The sequence below is a fragment of the Dermacentor albipictus genome, chromosome 5, assembly GCF_038994185.2.
Source record: "Dermacentor albipictus isolate Rhodes 1998 colony chromosome 5, USDA_Dalb.pri_finalv2, whole genome shotgun sequence".
Lineage (NCBI taxonomy): Eukaryota > Metazoa > Arthropoda > Arachnida > Ixodida > Ixodidae > Dermacentor > Dermacentor albipictus.
The window spans coordinates 113,645,674-113,668,485 of record NC_091825.1 but is presented as its reverse complement, the minus strand read 5'-3'; the positions used below and the strand labels follow the sequence as shown (position 1 = coordinate 113,668,485).

At 47.6% G+C, this 22,812-nt stretch overlaps 1 protein-coding gene across 8 annotated transcripts in view; it reads left to right on the top strand.

The window, feature by feature from the left end:
- sif (still life) overlaps positions 1-22,812 on the top strand; it is a 251,444-nt gene that overhangs the window by 94,795 nt on the left and 133,837 nt on the right. For 7 of the 8 annotated variants that reach the window (XM_065454834.2, XM_065454836.2, XM_065454833.2 and 4 more), the window contains exons 7-9: positions 199-440; positions 7,210-7,511; positions 9,395-9,860. In XM_065454834.2, the coding sequence (XP_065310906.2) occupies positions 199-440; positions 7,210-7,511; positions 9,395-9,860 (1,010 nt within the window). The remainder of the gene's footprint in view (positions 1-198; positions 441-7,209; positions 7,512-9,394; positions 9,861-22,812) is intronic. The other variant, XM_070538773.1, reaches the window with a different exon arrangement.

The following is a 22,812-nucleotide window of genomic DNA, read 5'->3' as shown; positions in this document are numbered from 1 at the left end:
CCCGCGACTCCTCCCTTGCTCTCTCAGAACAACGGAAACGTTCGGCACGCTTTCTCTAGCTCCAGCGGCGATAGGTGTCCGCATCGCTGCAAACCGAGTCGAGACGGGGTAGGAACCGGTCGACTGCGCCGTACAAACGTGCCTGAAACTCTTCGTTCGTCTTGACTCCCGTTCGCGCGCGCGTCGTGGTATTCGCAGGCAAGGACTAGAGCACACCCGGTCGGGCACGAGCAGCAGCCAGGCCTCGGCGCGGGCCACCGCCCGGGCCCAGGCCGTGGCCGCGGCTCTCACCGCGTCCTCGAAGCAGCAGCAGCAACAGCAGCAGCAGGATGCGGCCTCGAGCACCACCACGGCCGCGAGTGTGCACGGATCGGCGACGACGTCCAGGGCCAGCGCGAGCGGCTCCGCGCATCGCCGCAGAGCCGCCGCCGCCGCCGCCTGTGAGTGCGGAGCATTGGTTGTCCTCAAAACGTGGACTCTGAGATTGCGCCACTAGCGCGATTTGGTGCAATCTCGGAGGCCACGCCTTAACGCGGGGAAAAGTAACCGTTAGAATCGATGTACCAGTGACTGTCACCGCCGCCGGTGAGTGCGGGGCATTGGTTGTCCTTAAAACGTGGACTCTGAGATTGCGCCACTACCGCGATTTGGTGCAATCTCGGAGGCCACGCCTTAACGCGGGGAAAAGTAACCGTTAGAATCGATGTACCAGTGACTGTCACCGCCGCCGGTGAGTGCGGGGCATTGGTTGTCCTTAAAACGTGGACTCTGAGATTGCGCCACTAGCGCGATTTGGTGCAATCTCGGAGGCCACGCCTTAACGCGGGGAAAAGTAACCGTTAGAATCGATGTACCAGTGACTGTCACCGCCGCCGGTGAGTGCGGGGCATTGGTTGTCCTTAAAACGTGGACTCTGAGATTGCGCCACTAGCGCGATTTGGTGCAATCTCGGAGGCCACGCCTTAACGCGGGGAAAAGTAACCGTTAGAATCGATGTACCAGTGACTGTCACCGCCGCCGGTGAGTGCGGGGCATTGGTTGTCCTTAAAACGTGGACTCTGAGATTGCGCCACTACCGCGATTTGGTGCAATCTCGGAGGCCACGCCTTAACGCGGGGAAAAGTAACCGTTAGAATCGATGTACCAGTGACTGTCACCGCCGCCGGTGAGTGCGGGGCATTGGTTGTCCTTAAAACGTGGACTCTGAGATTGCGCCACTACCGCGATTTGGTGCAATCTCGGAGGCCACGCCTTAACGCGGGGAAAAGTAACCGTTAGAATCGATGTACCAGTGACTGTCACCGCCGCCGGTGAGTGCGGGGCATTGGTTGTCCTTAAAACGTGGACTCTGAGATTGCGCCACTAGCGCGATTTGGTGCAATCTCGGAGGCCACGCCTTAACGCGGGGAAAAGTAACCGTTAGAATCGATGTACCAGTGACTGTCACCGCCGCCGGTGAGTGCGGGGCATTGGTTGTCCTTAAAACGTGGACTCTGAGATTGCGCCACTACCGCGATTCGGTGCAATCTCGGAGGCCACGCCTTAACGCGGGGAATAGAAACCGTTAGAATCGATGTACCGGCGACCGTCAACGTCACGGCGGGAGCGTTTGAACGAAGACGCGCCTGAAATGTCGTCGTCCTCGTCAACGTCATGTATATTATTATCATCATTACCGTGGATATATTACTAATGTCGTGGGGATAATAGCATCGTCATCGTAAGCATCATAGGCATCAGCGTTATCATCATAATCATTAGGGCTAGAAGAAGCCCGCTTCCTGCGGAAGATATAAATTTGGACCATCATCATGATCATCATCGCCATAATCAAAATTATTACCATAACGAGCATTAGAGCGTCATCATCATCAACGGTATCATCACCAAAGACGTCACCAGCGTGATAGGCATTATAGCAATAGTATCCCGGGCGTCACAGCTGAGGGTCAACATGCAGTGGCCTTGCTCCGACTGACGGACACACACATTGTGGGCACATCAGAAGACATTGTAATGCCATTCACAAAGCGCTAAGCATCGCTGAAAAGAAAGGTGTACAATCATTGCATTCTACCGGTGCTAACGTATGGGACAGGAACCTGGAGGTTAACAAAGAAGCTCGAGCATAAGTTAAGGACCACGCAAACAGCGGTAGAACGAAAAATGTTAGACATAAGGTTAAGAGATTGGAAGATAGCGGTGTGGACCAGAGAGAAAACGGGGATATCCGATATTCTAGTTGACATTAAGAGAGAAAAGTGGAGCTGGGCAGGCCATGTAAGGCATGGAGCGCGTAACCGGTGTACCATTAGAGTTACAGAATGGGTGCCAAGGGAAGGGAAGTGCAGTCGAGGACGGCAGATAATTATTTGGGGGGATGAAGTTAAGAAACTTGAAGCGAAAGTTGGAATCAGCTAGCGCAAGACAGGGATAATTGGAGATCGCTGGGAGAGGCCTTCGTCCGACGTAAAAAGATGTTATGATGATGAAGATGAAGAGGAAGAAGCATCGCACACTGGCCGGAAACCCGGATTTAGCAATGTGCACAGGGATAGGCAAGGAAATGCTTTAGCATTAAAAAAAGAAACGCAAGAGAGTCTTTGTAGGCGTTTAGTAGAAGCGGGCCGTCTACGCGGCGATTTGGCCTGGAGCAGGCGGTTGTCCTGGCCCAGTAGAGGACATGTTTTCTTTTAATAAACGAAAAGCAGTTAAACCCGTCTAAACTGCTGGCTTAATCACTGGTATCTTGTGGCAGTGAATTTTAGTACTTCTGGGTGCATCACTTGCTTGTTTCTGCATAGAGTTAATCCAACGCATGTGTCATCCACGGCGATACCAAACTGAAAGGCTCGCTTAGTGGGAACGGAATGGCTGCACCGTCTGTCGGTACTAGGGCGACACCACGGGCTAGGAGGCGAACGCGGCGTGCAACTTCTTTCGCCGTTGAACTGACAGAGGGCGCCACCGTTTTGTTGCAGCAAATTTCGCGCTTTCTTTTTGCTGGCGTCGCCGTTGTTGACGTGACCTTTGGATTTTCTTTAGATGAAACATGCATGCAAGTAATGCATTGAAATAAAGAATTAAAATGCGCCTACCGCGAGATGCCATCTCTGTGCGAAATTTGATCGTGAACAGCCCAGCGGTTTAATCGGAAGAGCGGTCGGCGCTCCCGTTTACGAAACTGTCGGTAGAGTGCCCTTGTGCGGCTCCCATTTACGCAACTGTCAGTAGAGTGCCATTGTTTGGCAGTGCGCGTAACGCCATGGAGTGTTGGCCAAGAATTGGCTACTGGAACATAAGAAATTAAAGCGTGTTTAAATATAAACGCAATGAAACTCAAGTTGCATATAAATCGGTTAGTGCAAATATATTTTGGAGAGTGCAGACTGAAAAAACAGGCAGTACAAATTGGACTAAAATTAGCACAAAGAAAAATATTAACAATATGGTCCAATCTTAGCACTGAAACTGCATGGAATGGTGAAGGTAGTTTTGAATACCTTAGCAAGCATTTATGTCGCGATAGCTCCTTCTTTGTGATATATCCTCCAGCCCATCGTCATCTTCCGCAGCTGACAGCAAAAATGAAGCTGATGTTTCGATTATAGTTGAAGCCGCTGCCTTCTACATTTTGATTTATATTTATTCCAGTTGTATCACTTATTCTTAGGAGCTCTCAAATAAGTGAACCCGGAAACGTAACCATATTTTTACGTAGAAAACCGCATTTTAAAATAAATAAATAAATAAATAAATGAATGAATAAATAAATAAATAAATACAATTCCGACGCAGTCGAAATCCTTTTTGTAAAGCTTGCTTCTTACACTAGGAGTAATGTTTGTGGTGAAGCACGCTTTACAGGTACTTTTGTGTGTTCAGGAGTTCCTAACGTCAGACGGAAAATTAAGTAGCCTTGTCAATAGAAATTCATCAGAAAAGGTTTATTTTCATCTCAAGTTTCATTAGTCTGCATTGCACATAGATCTTGACTTCTTCACCACGTTTTGGCTACAATGGTGGAAGATACGTGCCCGTACGAGGACGTATTAATATCTTCTTTATTTTTATTGTTAATTTTATTGTTAATAAGATTTCGTCTTGGAATCAGAGTGGAAGGTCACGAAAGCAGTTACTGAGGCTGTACATAACTTTGTAGAAATCGTTTAGTATTCTTACGTTACTGAGAGTAAGCTAATGGTTTAGTTAATAGCTTGTGATGTTCGACGGTCCTCCTGGATAGACTTGGTTTGTATCTTGGGACATGCAGATGTGCCTTGCGATCATAATCAGGGGTAAGATATTGTAAGATTGTTTTTTCTTCTCCGGTCTATTGATTTCTAATCGCAAAAATTGGTGATATTTACTGAAGAGATAAAGTATGCGATACACAGCAGAATCGTTCTGCTGGTGGGAATAGGGTGGTGGTGGTGGTGGTGGTGGTGGGGGGGGGGGGGGGGGGGGAGGGTTAAACATGACATCTTGCTTTGCCGTAGCACGCAATGTCCTAATTAAAAAGAAAAAGGGCGCCTATGTAGCACCTGGTGAACTACTGATGCTTCTTTTTCGCTCACTTATCTTAAGCTCCATGTTTTGGGTGAAACACCATTTATGGATGGCCAGCCGAATTTCGTTCTTCAGCATATTTTGACCCTTATGCAGCAGTAGTTCAGTTTTCCCAGTAGTCGACACTAGTTTCTCGCAAATTTCCTTACGGTAGGTCTGAGCCCAACCTTCGATGTGTTCGAGCGATGGTGTGAGTTAATCGTCTCACGAGAGAAATAAGAGTAAATTGTGTGGTTCTGCCTTCTGTTGGCGCGAATGAAAAACAAGGCTGAAGTTAGCCAATACGTGAGGACACCTTGGCAATGTTCGAAAAATAATCTGACGGCGTTTATTTTACGAATCGCAGGGACGGGACTCCTGCGTCTATTGCGGCACCTTGATACAAACGCCAATTACCTGCGCCAAACTGCGCCAAACACAGAAAATTGACCGACATTTCTGCAAGCAGGATCCAAAACGGCTTAGGCATGTGTGCTGTAGCAGTGGCTGCGAACAGTGAATAGATTCATTGCCCTAAAAAGAGTGCAGCGGTTCACATTCCACACAACGCGCGATGGCGCCTCCCGCAGTTCCTTGCAATTTTCGCGCTTATTCTTACACTGCACTTTTCGGCGTTTCCGGCAAGTGGCCGGAAGCATTTATGCATTTATAAAAAAATATATTGCGCTACTTTTAGCAATGTCGGACTCACTATTGCAGAATGCATGTTTGTTCTTTATTGCTACAGCTGATTAAAATACGCAGGCAATATTACCAAATTTGCTGTACTTGACGGTTTCAGCATCGGTGTAATCCGCTTCAAAAGTCGCATTAAGAGGAAACTATAGCTCTGGTGCTCCAATCTAAATATATGTAAAAAGAGAATGCGTTTTTCTCAGCGACCTCTGCGCGAAATTTGATTATGTTTGTTGCACTTGAAAGAAAACCTTAAAATCTAGTGACTGTTGGTTTCGAATTTTCGATTTAGTCCTCAATTTTTTGTTAAAAATTGGCAAAATTGAATATTTTCTAAAATCAGAACTATAAAGCTTACAACTCTGTAACTCAGCAACGAAAAATGATAATACAATTCTATGAGTTGCATCTGATAGTACATCTAAATCGAACAAAAATTATGTGTTACACAAGAATATAAAAAATTAGTAATATGGAAAAACAGCTTTTGCAGAACCTTTGTAAACAACGTAACAAATTTACGGAAGATATAAAGTGACATAACGAATTTGTCCGCTTTGAAAGATCTTATCGAGGACGTTTACAGAACCGCGATATCTTCTCTTGATGCAGAGCTACGAATTTGTAAACTTCGTGCTACTATTTTTTCAAACTTCTGAATTTTCGAAAATCTATTTAACAAAATTCAGGACTTAAATCAAAATTCCGCTTCCAGCAGTCACTAGAATTGAACTTTCTCTCTCAAATGCAACAAATCTAATTAAAACCGGTCCAGGGGTTATCTCAGGAAAACGTTTTTGCGTTTTACACGTATTTGAATTCGCGGCGTCGGAGTTTGGCCCGAGCTAAAGCTTCCTCTTAAGACAGTTGCAGTATAGAGCGTTCATGTTGGTTTCTTCTGCATTCCTCAGTGGTTTTGAAGTACGCGGGCATATTTCATATTTCGTTATTGCACCAAAATTCAGATTGGCCTGCTCCAGATTGCTCCAAAACGCCATGTTGTCTGATACAAACTGCACCAAAATGCAATTTCGTCTGCTCCAAACTGTTCTGAAACGCAATTTTACTTGCTCCAAAAATTTCTCCAAAATGACGTTGGATAGTCCCACCCCTGGAAGATGAGACAACATATAGCGTATTGGTAACTCGCAGACCTGAGTGTTAGTAGCAGAGACGCAGGCATCGAAGTGGGGCGCACCGCCTGAGGCTATTGCACCCAGATCTTTGTAGACGGCCGTTTTTTGCTTTTTAACGCAAATCAGAATGCGCCGGCAGGAATATCATTAACGATTCTGGAGGTGGTAAGGTCATACGCGAGAGAAAAATGTTTTGCGTCTCAGGCCTCCGTATTACACCATGGTGGGATTTATGCGAACTCCGGAGACGTTCATGCGGATCCCAGAACCATAAACGTAAAAAAACTCGACCTCGACGACTGCGCGAAGCCGCATTCCTGCTGCTTGTTTTCTGACCTCTGCGGGATTTTGAGATTCACGCTTCGATCGTTACCCTACGGCGTGCCGTAGCGTCAGTTAAACGCCCTCCCCCCTCTTTTTTTCTTCTTCTCCGTTTTTGTCTGCCTCTTCATTTGTAGTCCACTGTTGAACAACTTGCTATCTTCGTTCGTCCCTGGAAGCACAGATTACTCTTTGATCCCACTGGAAATGTTCTTCTCTTTAAGCAACATCGGCTCCACTCTCGTTATTCACAGCCACTGACACAAGACGCGGCCTAGCCGAGGGAAGAACAGCAGGAGCACCGGTTTCAAAACGCGTCTACCCCACTTGCGGACCGTGGCTGGAAGCCGCGGGCGCCTCGTTAAAGGGAGAGCGCCCACTTTTCTCGCTTAGCAAGAAATCCTTCACTGACGCAACCCCCTAAGTTGGAGATATTGGCCAACTGGCGGGGGGATCCCTCGGTTCGGGCCGTCGCTAATAACGCCCCGATCGTCCCGCTTTTTCGCAGCGGGTTCCCGGAGCGGCGGCGGTGGCGAGTCTAACCGCTTGCGGGACCAGTACGCGTCGCGCAAGGAGCAGGCCAAGAGCGTCGACTACAGCCCGTCCAGCCCGCAGCTGCAGGCGTCCGGCCGCTCCAAGAGCTCGGACAACGTGTTCGAGGAGGCGTCGGGCGGCGCGCGCGGAGACCTGGCCGCGCTCAGCTTGGACTCCAACACGCTCAAGCGCATGCTCGACCCGCTGCCGCCCTCCTCTTCCTCCTCGCCCGACCAGCAGCAGCCGCCGCCGGCACAGCAGCCGCACATGCACCAGGTACGGCAGCCAGGGCTCGGCTCGTCCTGTCCCAACACGGAGAGAGAGAGAGAGAGAGAGAGAGAGAGAGAGAGAGAGAGAGAGAGAGAGAGAGAGAGAGAGAGAGAGAGAGATAATATAGATGGATAGTCAGATAAATGGATAGATAGATAGCTGGATAGATAGATAGATAGCTGGATGGATAGATAGATAGATAGATAGATAGATAGATAGATAGATAGATAGATAGATAGATAGATAGATAGATAGATAGATAGATAGATAGATAGATAGATAGATGGGTAGATAGATAGATAGATAGATTTGGATAGACAGATAAATGGATAGATAGATAGATAGATACGGATAGATAGATAGATAGATAGATAGATAGATAGATAGATAGATAGATAGATAGATAGATAGATAGATAGATAGATAGATAGATAGATAGATAGATAGATGAAGAGATGTAGAGGTAGATACGGATGTTTTTTTTTTTTGAGCATCAAGGAGGAAAGGGCTGCTGGCCTCATCATAACTGTCTAACGTTGCTCATGAAAAGGAGCATGCGCTGATCAAGGCTAAAAACGATAAAAAGCATGAAGTTTCTGCCGCCCACGAGAATGACTTGTGAAGGAGGCTGCCATCTGGGGACTGGAACGCCGACGTTACGGCCCCACGTTTCTGCGAACGTCATCGTTTCGACCCTAACATCAGCAATGCCGAGACATGAACGCTAAGCTGGAAGCGTTGTTCACGGGGCTTGCTTACGACCCAAACGCAGATCTTACGGCCCAAACGCAGCTGCTTCCATAAAATATACTAGTCTACTTCTCAAAACGTTGGCACCAGGCTGCTGCATCCACTGTTGAATATTTCAAGTTTCCATCTTACTAATGTATTGGTTGGGCTGCCTAGATAATAGGTGATGTTTAAAACATGACCTCTATGATGTGCTTACGGCTCCCTAATCGCTTCCGGTGCATGACGCAAGCAAACACATATTCTTCTAGATCTGCTTCTATTGTTTAGAGGGAGTGGTCTCTTGGAACATGGATTTGGACACCACCATTTACGGTGTCATACACTCTAAAAGCTACGCATGGCTAGGACAGAAGAAGTAGCGACGGGTTCTGGACACGTTCTGAGCTGGTCTTCTCTTATGCGTTACTAAAGCGCTGTAGACAGGCGTATTCTTTTGAAAGCGAACTTTCCTTTGCCTACTTCCTTAAAACTTGGCGTGGGTGGGTGGGTCGGTCGGTCGCTGGTCGGGTTTTCGCCAAGTAGGTTCAGCGGTGCTTAACATAGGAAATGGCTAAATAATGATAATAAAATAAATAAGTGTCCGAAAGGAGGACTTGAAGGTAGTGCAGGCTATACAGAACCCCGAATGATACACTAATGCGCCCCGGAAGACCTTGTCTTTCTTCGATGTGAACTGTTGTTGAGTTGCCCCCTTTTTTTTTCTTCTGCGTCGATAATGTGGCCCTTCCGGTTTTGTCTCGCATAACTCATAACCGCACACGCGTGTGGTTATGCGTTATCCATAACCTCCTTTTTACGGGCGCCGCCGCCTCCGCCGCAGTAACAGCAGCACCGGCGGTCGGTCCCCCCCACCCCCCCCCCTTTCCTTTTTTTTCGTTCTGCGTCGATAATGTGACCCTTGCGGTTTTCTCTCACATAACGTATAACCGCACGCGCGTGTGGTTATGCGTTATCCATAACCTCCTTTTAACAGCAGCACCGGTGGTCGGTCCTCCCCCCCCCCCCTTTTTTTTCGTTCTGCGTCGATAATGTGACCCTTGCGGTTTTCTCTCGTATAACGCATACCGCACGCGCTTGCGATTATGCGTTATGCATAACCTCTTTCTTTGCGGGCGCCGCCGCGCCCTCCGCCGCAGCAACAGCAGCACCGGCGGTCGGTTCCTTCGGTGCAGCACGGCTCGACGACGCCGCGACTCCGCGACCGCGAGCACCGCTCCGAGTCGGGAAGGAGGCGGAGCCTGGAGCGGAGCGTGGGCCTGGACCTGGCCGACGGGTCGCCGCCGTCGGACCACTTCCTGTACGACAACCTGTGCTACGCCACCACGCCGCCCAGCTCGAGCAACGACACCAGCTCGGACGAGGGGGGCCGCGAGGCCGCCGCCGCCGGCGTTGGCGTCGGCGGCGGCTCGGGCGGCGGGAGCGCCGTCGCCTCGGGCCTCGCCACCCCGCGGAGGCAGGCGTCGCACGAGGAGTCGCCCACGAGCAAGCTGCTCATGGAGTACGAGACGCACCTCAGGAACGCGCTGGCGCGCGGCATGGACGCCGAGAGCTATAGTCTACACACGTTCGAGGCGCTGCTCACGCAGAGCATGGAGAATGTCGGTGAGTTGAACGACCCTTCCTTCCTTTCTGTTTTTTTTTATCTCCGTCTCCTTATTTTTTGTTTGTTGTTGTGATCCCTTCTTTCGATACCGACACTTCCCTCGCTACCCTTCGCTCGTACCCCCTTTTTTTCGGAATGATGTAACGCCGTGGTTGTAGCAGCATCGTCCGGGGAAAGCGAGCATGACGACCCGCGCCTTATTGCATTGCGCGTCTCTTCGCATCGCAGCGCGGGTCTCTTGGATTTGTGGTATCAGATTCCCAAGACTCTGGGCAGTCCCGGGCAGTCCGGGGTTGCTATTACGGACATTGTCGAATTCGGCCATGCTGGCGTTTGCAGCCAATCGGAGAGGGCGTAGCAGCCCTGGGGGCCAATCAGAACTCACAAGATGGCGAATTCGACGTTCTGGCGGATTTTGACAATGAGCAGGATAGCAACCTGCTCGGGGCGACAAGTCGAAGAGACATATCATCGTCTGCTTTGTCGCGCGCGCAGACTTCCTACGCAGTTCTTGATTCTCCAGCCTTCCTTCGGTTTCACCCGTTCTCCGCAACCATTCACCATAATACGCTAAGGGGTGATATAGACATTGGAGTGGACGCTGCAGCTGGCGTCAGCCAAATGGCGATACAATCGTGCTAATTATTAGGCGCCTTTTCTTGGCATTTTGTGCTATTGTCTCCGCGTCAGAACATCGTCTGCTCAGGCCCGAGCACAACTCAGAGCGCCGCCTCGAGCGTCAGAGCAGCTCTCGTCGCTACCTCTTCTGTGACGCTTTGTTTTGAAACAGAGTAGACACGACAACGCCTTAGCACTCAGAGCAGTGACTCCACACTTTATCGATGATGTTTGCGTTGCACTGAAGGAAACACAAAGGCGGGCACTGAGCCTCAAGCATGACGTCACCGCCTTGAGTGCTGACGCATTGTCTGGTGCGTATACTCTGTTCTACAGCATTGTGTAACTTGAGGGGAAGTTATCAGCGTTGTTCTGGGGGTCGGAATTGCATTCACGACTCTGCTGGAGACAGATGCTCAATGGAGCATTTTTTCTGAACGGACGCCGGATCAGATGACGCTCTATCGCGAGGGGGTACGCGGTGTAAAGCCCCGACTCCACGTACGCTTGCTGATGCGTGCTAGCTCGTGCGCGTAGGAGGTCGCGTGGGAGCGCACGTCTGCACCGGGCACGTCCGTCCGTCCGTCCGTCCGTCCGTCCTGCCGTCCGTCCGACCGCTCCTTCGATTGGCTCACCCAAGCTGGATCGCTCCGCTTGTGCGTCAGAGTTACTGAGAAATGCAGCATGCACGGCTGGTGTTGCCCACTCTCGGCCGCTCGTTTGTCATTTGCAGCGGATATGCGGACGTCTGTGTTGGCGTACGGCCGCTCACAACAGTGTCGCATAAACACGGAAGAAAGAAACGACAACAACAAAAGTACGTTGCTTCGCAGCTTAAGCGAGCAGTCAGCACTAGGTGACCCTTGTACTTTGCGTCTAAATGCAAATGCACATTTGTTAAAATTAGATGTAGAGCATTGTGAAGCAGCAGTGTGGCCAAGCTTTTCATATTTCGTAGCTTCATGCTGGTCGGTGTTCGGTGTCCCGGATCAAACACACACACATGGCGATTGCTGTAAGAAAGCAGAGTTCTTTCACAGAAATCGTCGTGCAAGTTTATATTGGAGCCGTGGCCTGACGTTAGCACGGCGACCACCCTGGCACAACGGTCCTCTTTGCGAATAGTGCATAATAGGCAACGATCCATCTTGATTTACGTAGGCCAGATTTAGGGCGCGTGCTTACGGATGAATGAAGTTCCTTTACTCTGTTCCGCATAAGCGGTGCGCGTAAATACCTTTGCTCGTGAATAAGCTCGTAATATCTTCGTCACTGCGCTGCCCTTTAGACAGACAATATTTTTCACACTCTTTACACGGACATGCTTCCTATGCACCGCACATCCCAACCGCTAACTGCGAGCGCAGACCACTCTGGAGTTCAATGTTCGGATGCGCAGGAATTTTCGGTTCGAGAACTTCCTCTTTCTTATAATTTTTTTTTGTCAGTGGTGAATGTATTTTATTGTTTCTGTGTCGCGAGTGGTTGGTAACGTGTACATTTTCACGAATTAACCTTACGTACCACCGCGCTTCTGAATTCGGGCCGATAACCTCATTCCGATAACCACTGAGTTGGTGGCGTCCAAATGAAATGTCCCAGCGTCAGTATCCGCGGAGTAATGGCTGCTCATCACGAAGGCCCATGTTTTAGTGTACTCCAGGAACCGGAAGCGATTGCAGGGGCCGAAAACACGTCATGGCCATCATCTCCTTTACACGCCGTACATGACGAATGAGTTTTGCGGAAATCCTCAAAGTGAAAGAAGGTTTATGGAAAGGAATAATGGCATCATCCCGACATCTTCGCTGTGTGTTTGTAGCTTCGTAGAACCACAGCGCCTCTGGAAGGATGACGTTCCCTACGGTTATCGCTGTGTGAATTCCTCGGCATTTCATTACGATGTACTGAGTTGGGCTCCAACTTTTGCAGCAGCAGACGCATTTGTCATCCTGTTGACAATATTTGCTAATGTATATGCTCTGATGATGATGTTTAATGGCATCTGCCTTCGAAACGGGGCGGCGATAACTATTCGGTGATGCTCCTTTGACTAATCAGATGTTACTATACGGGGAGTTTTATTTTATAGTTAACAGATGTTTTCATTTAAACCACCCGAGGGATGTAGCAAAAATCTACTTCTTGAGATAGAGTACTTTCAGGGGCGGACAATAATTGCATGAGAAATCAAAGTAAATGCTAAATCCCATGAGCGCGATTTTGTGCGCGACAGCGACGAGCGACGACTTCGAGCGACGGATCGGGCCGTCGCGTGAACAGATCGCTCGGTCTTGTCGCGCGATCGCTCGCTTCTGCAAATCTAGAATTCGTCGCTCGTCGCCCGGAAGTGCTATGAGCGACTAGCCGATAGCGCGAAGCCGGAACTGGATGCACATAACTCAAGTATTTCCGATTGTCGCACGGAACGAGCAAACGATTGAATTTTTATACATGCAAAGATAAGAACCTACTGGAAGACCTTCAGAAATATTTTATGCTGATTTTTACAGTAAAACACATCAACTTAAGTTAATAAAGCACGCGTGACGCTAGTTTCGGCGTCTATATTGCTGTCCTCATACCGGCAACACTGGGGAGACGTCGCTCGAAGTCGTCGCTCGCATGGGGTACGACTGGTAGGCGACGAGCGAACGCGACAGTCATCTCCATCATGTCGCTTGTCGCTGTCGCGTGCAAGATCGCTTGCATGGGGTTTATACTTAAGTATTTCAATACTAATTAAAATATTTTTACCCTAAATTTGATACTAATTACTTTGCCGCACCGAATGAAATTTACGGGTTGTAGCCGGCGAAATCGAAAATCTTACCCACTTGGAACGAATTCTGAGGATGACACTAGTTCCGAGACACTGGTAACGACCCTGGATTAATTTCTCATTTGCTTTATTTCCTCTACTACTCTAAAAATAGCTGCCTTAATTATCTTGACCGCTGATTAACGCCAACGGATAGGGGAACATTCCCTACAATTCTTGCAGGGTGATTATGTTGTCATTCCATTTCGGTGTGTGCTGAGTCGTCTCCGGAATTTTTCCACAGTAGACATGTTTCTCGTCTAGTCACCAGTATTTGCTCCTGTACGTTTTTGTCCTAAGGCAGCCAGCTCGGCCCCAAATAGCAAAGCACTGCCTCTTGTGTTATTGTACAATTTTTTTCTATCCTATTTTCTTGCTTGCCATCTTCGTAAATCTCCATGGATTTTTTCGTCTCGTTCTTTCGTATCCAGTTTACCGTTTTTTTATCACTTTCTTTTTGTTTACTTCTGGTTGTCTATTTAGGCTTTCAATTAGCCTGTATTTGGCTACCAACTTTCTTGATCTCTTCCACCATTCCGCGTCCGCGATATTGAAGTACAGGTATTAACACGCTGCATCACCACTCTAGGGTGCTAGAAATACTTTACGTGGATGTATATGGTACCCTAAAAAGAGCGATATGCACCAGTTATATCCGGATGGATGGATGGATGTTATGAGCGTCCCCTTTGGAACGGGGCGATGGCTTGCGCCACCAAGCTCTTGCTACTATGCTGCTTAATATCCTACCTAGGTTAACCCATGAGAAAAATCCGGCCCGGCAGTGCAGCGCCATCTAGCAGATACTCGGCGAATTAGTGCTGTTGCCTCCGAGATTTCCATACGCGCCTACGAAATATTGTTTCCCGTGTTCTCGTTATGCTTTCTTTCCGTGGATGGAGGTATATGACACACAAAAGGCCCCATACGAGATAACAGGCACTAGTATAAACGCTTAGTAGTGTAACTTGCTGTCAAAGAGTATCTCAACCTTGGCAATTTCAAGAAGCTTTCCTTACTGCATCTAAGCGTTAGCGTTCAGCAGTCTCGCATTATCGCACATTGCTTTGCTTACACGCGTATTGAGTTTTCGCAGTAAATCAACCCAAAGCCATCCTCCGCTACAGCGTCCCTGATTGTCCCTGAAAAATTTAGTTCCGGAGTTTTACATGCCAATACGACGATAAAATTATGAGGAATGCCGAAGTAGGGGACTCCGAGTTGATTTTGACCGCTTGGAGTTCTTTAACGCGCACCCAATGCATCGTAGACGAGCGTTCTTGGATTTCGCCCCCATCGGAATGCGACCGCGGCGGTTGGGATCGAACCGGCGACCTCGTGCTCAGAAGCGCGACGCCATAGCTACTGGGCTAACGATGCGGGTCCTCGTAGTCCCTGCGTTATCTTGAATAGATAAATAAATAAATAAATAAATAAATAAATAAATAAATAAATAAATAAATAAATCTTCCGCGGTCTTGGCGCGCGTTTAACAGAGCGAGGTGGGTGACATTACCGCAGAGCTATCAATCAATCAATCAATCAATCAATCAATCAATCAATCAATCAATCAATCAATCAATCAATCAATCAATCAATCAATCAATCAATCAATCAATCAATCAATGAATCAATCAATCAATGAATCAATCAATCAATCAATCAATCAATCAATCAATCAATCAATTTGTATATTTATCGCTTGGTTGGTCAGTCGGCAGAGTACAACGAGGTACCATTTTGGCGTCTCGGGTTCTATTATCTAGCGTCACTAAACCGGAGACATCCTACCAGAATGAAACGCTGTCACGTGAGGCCTTGCGAACACGAAGGGTCGGACGGGAAGAAGGCGAAGGCTGGGATAGGTGGGCGGGAATGACGTTGAAGTCGAGGGGAACGAAGCTGGAAGGACTCACGGCGCGCCGGGATCGGCCAGACGTGCGATGGCCGAAGATAAACGAGCCCCAGAGTCGGTCGTCGTGCAGCCAGACGGACCCGGGCCGCGGACGACTTTTGGCTTGTCTTCTCGCGTGCCTACTCACGCGCAGCGAAACACGAACCTCTCTCTCTCCCTCTCCCCCCACCCTTTTCTCCTGCCTCTCTCGCCCTTCGTCAGAACAAGAAGACAGGGAAAAGGCGCCTGCCATAGCGATAGAGCAGCAAGAAGGGAAATGAAAGAAAATACAACAACGAAAGAAACGAAACAGAATAACGCAGGAACTCCTGGAATGGCGCTGGGTTTGGGCGACTGCCGCTGTTGCTCCCGCTGCGACGCTAACGCGTTAGCGCCCTTGCCTTGCGTGTGGCCACCGAGGATATACGTCCGGGGCTTCGGGCCCATCTCGCAACAGTGCACACGAGGCCTCGCTGCGCGCCCGAGCGCGTCGTTCGGGCCGGCTCCCGAAAGCAACGGACAACAGTCTTTTCGGCGCCGGGACCAGCCGCGTCATCGTCTCCTATCAGTCTGCTTCTCCCGTCTTCTCCGGTGCCTCCAAGTTTGTTTTTTTTGCCACTCCTTCGCCTTTCTACCTTTTGTTTCTACGCGGTCTGATGGTGAGACTTCGCCTTTATCACTAATTAACGTTAACCCGCGCCAGCCTAACTGCATCAACCCCCCCCCCCATGCCCACCCATCTCTCTCTCTCTCTCTCTCTCTCTCTCTCTCTCTCTCTCTGTCTCTTTCGCCTTCGAAGATGGGAACATCCTCCCTTTTTTGCCCTCAGCGCACGCACGCCCCCTATGACTGAGCTAGCATACTTGTTTCCATAGAGTTTCCTACTCAATTTACCAAAGGGAATTCTGCACTGCGAACATTCAGATACCTTGGGAATGCTGGTTAGTAGATGGATTTGTCTTATCTTCGTTCTTGTGGCTCCAAAGGTTTCGTGCCTTCATTCGCCATGTCTTATCTGGCTTTAAATGAGTGGTGACCAAAACGTGGCGACCATAACGTGTTTGTGGCTCTGGCGATCGTTTCCGGCGCTTGCAGTACACGAAAGCGTGGTTAGGGAATTTTGGGCAACGCTTATTCGCGTATACGTAATTAAGCAATCACTTTTATTTTTGTAAGCGCAGAAAATAATGAGACTGTGCAAATGCGCAACTATTGACAAGCTGCTACCTTTATAACGCAATACATTGTGGAATACGATCTATGAGCAAAGTATAAAAGCAGTCTGAATCGAGAAGGGCCAAACTTAGGCAAACTCAGGTAGTGCTAACCGTGGGGTGCTAACCGTTCGCCTGACGTTGCGTGATTGGCCCAAAAAGACGTTCCGGACGACGTACAGGTGTGATTCTGGCCAATAACGCGACGGCAAGCGAACGGCTCGCTTCCCCAAGTGTTATAATATCGGCATCTCGTGAACGTCGTCAACTTCCGCACGTTGCCAAATTCCGTAATAGGTGAAACGCAAATCCACGATGCCCAGCGACCGTTCCTCCCGTGCAACTGACACAAGATGTCGAGCGCCATGATTTTCCGGGTTGTACGTGTCCGGAAGTGATTGCGGAACCGGAAACACGTCGTGGACGCCATGATTTTAGAGCATCATGTATACGGCGATATTTTTTTAATCGATAGGGGATGCCGTGTACAGCAGCCCTTTGTGGCGGTCAGAGTTGTCATGGTGGTGGTGCATTCGACGATATGGGGCAATTCGACAATCTCCCCAACAGCACGCCATCATTGGCCATGCAGACCGAACCGTCACGCTTGCGAATTCCACGGACGCTAAAGCCTGTGTTTCCTTTAGTATTTGTCGTAGGAATCTTTTTTTTTTTCTACGGTTGTCTCATGGCTTCCAAGATACCTGGCAACGAACGCAATAACGGAGGCCATATAGTTGTCTCTACTTTTGCACGAACCTACTGACTCGGCGCGTGTTATAGTTCAGTTGGCGCTCTGCAGGAAACAAGATCGATCAGAGCAACACGGCGGGGCATGCGCCTGCCTTCCTGCGCGACCACTCCCTTGTCGGCCTCGTTTTTTTTTCATAGTTATTTCTTACTTTGCTCATCTTTATTTCTTTCTCCATTCATTCGCTGATGTAGCTGCACTAGCTTCAGTCTATTCTCCTGGGCGCTCTCTACTCTCGTTTGAGACGAAAAAAAAAGGAACAGCTCCTTGTTTGACAATGCACGACGAGGACGGGCCTCTGCTGCCTTTGTCGTCGTCGTCGACGACGAAAATTGCGGGGTAAACGAAAGGGCTGTCCTGGGAGGCAGGCCGAGCTTTAAAGGTACCCCGGCGCGCGAGGTGGTATTTGGAAACTTTAAATCTTGCTGACTCGGTTTGTCTGGCGAGGCTGGTACACTGATCTTGTTTTTGGAGCTGCGTGTATAGTATATAGAGCCGCGTTGCAAAACGCGTGCCTATATATACATATATATATATATATATATATATATATATATATATATATATATATATATATATATATATATATATATATATATATATATATATATATATATATAAACTGATCACCGAGAACAAAGCTGTGCTTCGTCTAAAGGATATGATGAGAGGTGCGTATACGGCACGGCACGGCATAGTCGTCGTGTCCCGCTGTCGTACGACGAATTCAGAGAATGCGCAGATTTGTTTTTCGCAGGCCCAGAACGCGCTGACAGCGGCGGGTTTTCATCACCTGTGTGTTGTGTACAAAGCGAGAAGACTGATGAGGAGAGCAGAGTCGTTCAATAGTGTGTAAGATCAATACGAAGCCAACGGACAATGAAACCAAGAACGACATAGGAGATATTAACAGTTATTGTTTTTTAAAATTAAATGACGGCTAATTTTGCGGTAAACTGCATATCTTTTTTTATGAAGGCAAAAGGGAAGTGAAAGAAAGAGAGAGCTTGCCACCGGCATAGTAGCCGAACCCACAACCTCCGCACGACGCGCGCGATGCTCTTAAATTTGTGTCACGTGGACGACTGTAGCTCCTTCCACTTTATTTGATATTTGCAACTGTGTGTTAAACGAGGACATGAGAGTCTTTAGGTCAACGCCGCTCATGACCATGACGGTTGACCTGGAACATCGTTTCGACTGCAGGGATCACGTACTACGTAAACTTTAGCGGCACGACTTGCTTTGTTAGTTGCCTTCGTGTGATTGCACCTCGCATAGGTATTCCTCTATCGCACATAGCAGTGGGAGGGCAGCTCAGCGTCAAGGTTGTAAAGAGGTCTCTAGTACGAAATGTATAATCTATCGCACCAGAGCCTCAGCGCACAAGCGGGTGGTGCACACAGAGGCAAGTGGCTGGCACCTTCACCTCTTCTTGAGCGGCAGCTTTTTTGTTTATTATTATATTTGTGTCACTCAAGTAATTAATCCCAGGCTACGGCACTATAAGAGGCAAGTAATGACTAGAAGCACATGGGAAACAACAGCGACATTAGTGAGGTTACGGGGCCGTGGGGCAGGCCTTTGTCGAATATATATATATATATATATATATATATATATATATATATATATATATATATATATATATATATATATATATATATATATATATATATATATATATATATATATATATATATATATATATATATATATATACACACACCCCGAGGTTCAGGTTTTTCTTCGGTTTACGCTGGCCTATGAACATAAAAATGCAGCAGGCTTCCGACTAAATTAATGAACTTCTTTCGGTAACACTCACGTTAGTTGGTTTGTCGTACAATTGCGGCTCACAGGCTCGTCGGACCAACTTCGCGCGCAAGCTGTGAAAATGGCCACCTCTTGTCTGCACCGAACGCTGGCGACGACAGTGCGCCACCTTCTTGACGGCACGCTCTAATGCTCGTTCGCAAGTATTTTGCACTTCGAATAAAAGAAGTAAAATCGATAGAGAAATATCGGCGCGTCCCTCAGTGAGGCACGTGCCAACCAACCTCCTCCGAACTGACCAAAATGCAGGAGCCAGCCTTTGACGTTCGCTGCTATGTATCATGCGTACATAAAAAACGAAAAGAAAAGAAGCATGTAGCTTCTGCATTACGATAGTAATCAGCCGTTGCATTTTTTGCTTGCTTAGGGAGGTGTGAGCCCATGTTGATGATGATAGTTTTTGTACTATTGGACCGGACGACGCGTTTCCTTTTTCAAGGTAACTTTTTTCAAGAGTCACTTAAGGCTTTACCTTTAATCAGCCATAAACGAGGCTAGTAATGCCCGAAAAAAAAAAAGAAAATAAACCAAAAAAAGAAATGTGATTTACTGTAAATGTGATCAGAAAACTGTGATTTACGCAGTAAAAGTAGATGAAAAAAGTGGCAACGGAACTTAGCGAAAAGCGGGCAAAATAAGACGAAAACAGCGACACGATCCCTTGTGGCTGTTTCCAGAATGCGCTCTCTTTCGCAGAAGTCCCGAACGAAACTGATCGAAAGCGCCGCGGTGCCCTACGTAACAGAAGCGCTAAACGACTGCATAGTTCGGCTCACCTACGAAGGGTGGCAGCACTTGCCAAGGGAGAGGCGATAGGACGGCTTTGCTGGTGGCGCCGTCCTCGGGGATCAATGAGAGACGGGAGCGCGCTGCGGAGAGGGCTACGGGAAAGGGGAAACAAGGAAAAACGCGGGAAGCGAAGCGAAGTCACGGGGAGGCTGGAACGGGTGAGTCGGGAATGGAGCGAAGCGCATGAACGGGAACTGACTGCGGTATTCTGCGGGAGCTGGCGTAATGAAGGCTGGCGCGTGAGGATGACCTTTCCGACGGGCGACCGACGAGAGGGTTGGTTGCGGTAGTCGTGCGCCGGGACTTCTAAGAGGTGGAACACCCTCTTTGAGGAAATAATTGGGCTGAAGTGGGATAAAAAGGAGGTTTTGTCATATTGAGTGAAATTTTTTTTTTTGCGCTTCAGCATGCAAGCATGACCTTTCCGGGGATTGGCTGGCGGAGCGTTTCGTCTAGGCTACGGACGCAAGAGGAATTTATCATCTTTGGGGAGTGGTTGGGGCGACGTGTGAATAGAAAGAAAGAAGGAAAACGCGATGTTCTTTAAGAAACATTACTTTTCTTTTCGTTTTAGCATAACCTACTGACATTTCCGTCTCATGACGAAAGGGTTGATTGTGGGTGCCTGGATTCGGGGCTAGAATTATGAAAGAGATAATTTCTGCCTCGAGGGGAAAGTCTCATGTTAAGTGAAGTGGAGAGATCCACCATTTTATTTTATTTACATCCCACGCTGGTAGATCACTTATGAGTCTCGCCCGCTTACGCGCGCTTTCATACAAATATCTTTTGCGGTGTCATACATTCTCGGAAGGTCTGAAAGCTGGGCCACATGAGAACAACTTGTGGCTTCAAAACGGTGCGTATATAACACGGAAGCGAGAGCAACGCAAAAAAAAAAGAAAACGAGAGTCGCTTCTGCAGTGGTTTTGGTTTCTCTTGTGCTTGTGTTTACAACGACCAGCTCATTATGAACGGAACGGGTTGTCGCGATCACGGGCTTGATAATTTGTCCCTTTCGCTTTTTCATCGTTACATTATCATCATCGAAAGTTTACTGGGCAAAGAACTTTGTGAGCGTGAAAGAATCCAGAGATTCAGAATTGTTGCGGAGCCTCTTATTTCTGCGCATTGAACATGAACGATGTTACCATAGGACGTAAAACACCTTCAGGGAAGATATATATATATATATATATATATATATATATATATATATATATATATATATATATATATATATATATATATAGGTAAACCCGCGCTGCCTATGGAACAATCTGACAGCACACCCTGTCTGCGAAAAAAAAAACTATATTTTCCGAACGAGATATCCCTTCTCGCTAACCGCGGAATACAAAAACCTTGCAAGTGCCCTTTCGTGCGAGCCGATAAAGCGCTTATTGTTTTCTAAGCCTCTTTCACGTTTCAGCGATTAGTCAAGACCGTGCATTCGGTTTTTTTTTCTTTTGTTCTTTCTATTATTTTTTTCAGTCGGCACAGCGCCGAGCACTTCATGCTGCACGCGTTGAATTATGCCTTGCTCTGGCGGTGCAACTGCTTGTTATCAGCGCCAGCGTGAAGAAAGCAGCCCACCGACTCCTCCGTTTTCTCTCGCTATTTGCTTCGTAGTCGTACTCGTGCATTCCTCTTCCAGTCGCTCCGCGGTATCTTTAGGCGTATCCGTTGTAGCTGCGGCTGGATTGTTTCTCTATTGATGTCCGACGCTGTTTTTCCTCCAATACCATCATCTTCACCGGCCATTCCAAATTGGCCCTTCATTTTTTTCGTAGTTCCCCGCGTCTGCCTTCTTAAATATTCCTCAGTACCTTTCTTCTTTTCTACCCCTCCTTTCATTCTTTTGTTTCTTATTTCCTTTTATAAACTTTTCTTGCTGTTTTCCTTTGCTTCTTTTCTTTCGGGCTATAAATGTTAAATCCCTCTTTTCTTCCCTTGCAACCTTTCCTGCTACGGCCTTCCCTTCTTTATTCCTTTTTAACCCTTTGCTTCCTTCCTTCTTTCAATTTTTGTTTTATTTGTCTTTCATCTTCCGTCATTCTTCCCGCCGTCCCTTTTCTTATTTAATTATTAACTCCTCTTTGTCTTCATTATTGATTTATTTCATTCATCGCATCTATCCTTTCAGCCTATATTATTTGTTTCCTTACTTCATTCCGTCTTTCGTTAGGTTCTGTTTCACTCTTCTTCCCACCGCCTTTCTTTTCATTCGTTTCTTCTCTCTCTCTCTCTCTCTCTCTGTCCTTCTCTCTGGCTTTTTCTTTCCTTCTGTTCTTTTTATGTTAACTTTATGTTTATTTCGTTTTTCTTCTATCCGTTCTTTTTTCCTTGCTTCTGTCCTTATTTCTATCTCTACACCTTGTTTATTTCCTTTCTTTGCCTACCGCATTTCTTCATTTTTCTTAATTATATTTCTCTCTGCTTCGTTTGCTCTCTTCTTCTTTCACACCCAGTTATCATTCTCTCTCTCTCTCTCGTTATCTCTCCAACTCGCCTCGCATGCATTCCTCGTTGCTAGGCGACGACGTTGCGCCATCTTAAAAGAACTCAACAAATACATAAGCAAACAAGCAAGCAAACAAGCAAGGAAGCAGACAAACACGAAAGAGGAATCGCACTTCAGGTCTCGACTGCGCGGAGGACAAAACAGCGAATAGGCACGGGAGAAGCGGAATCACGAAAACAAGGATCAGAGCCGCTTCGTATCAGCAGTGGGCTGCCGTTTCAAAAAATAAAAAATAAAATAAAATAAACAAGGAAGAGTAAAGTAAGTGGAAACAATTTTTTTTTTCGTCCAGGCCCCCCACACTCCTGCTCTCCATCTCTCTGCGCTTTCTAACAGGCGGCCATAAGGGGGCGAACGTGTCTTTTTTCTAGGCCGAGCTGCGCCGCGTCGCCGGAAGATTGAACCGAAGCGTAACAATCTGGGACGCTACGTTTCTCCTCTTTTATGCTATTTTTATAAAAATTTCACATCATAATTTTCTTTTTTTCATCGCGAAATGTAAGG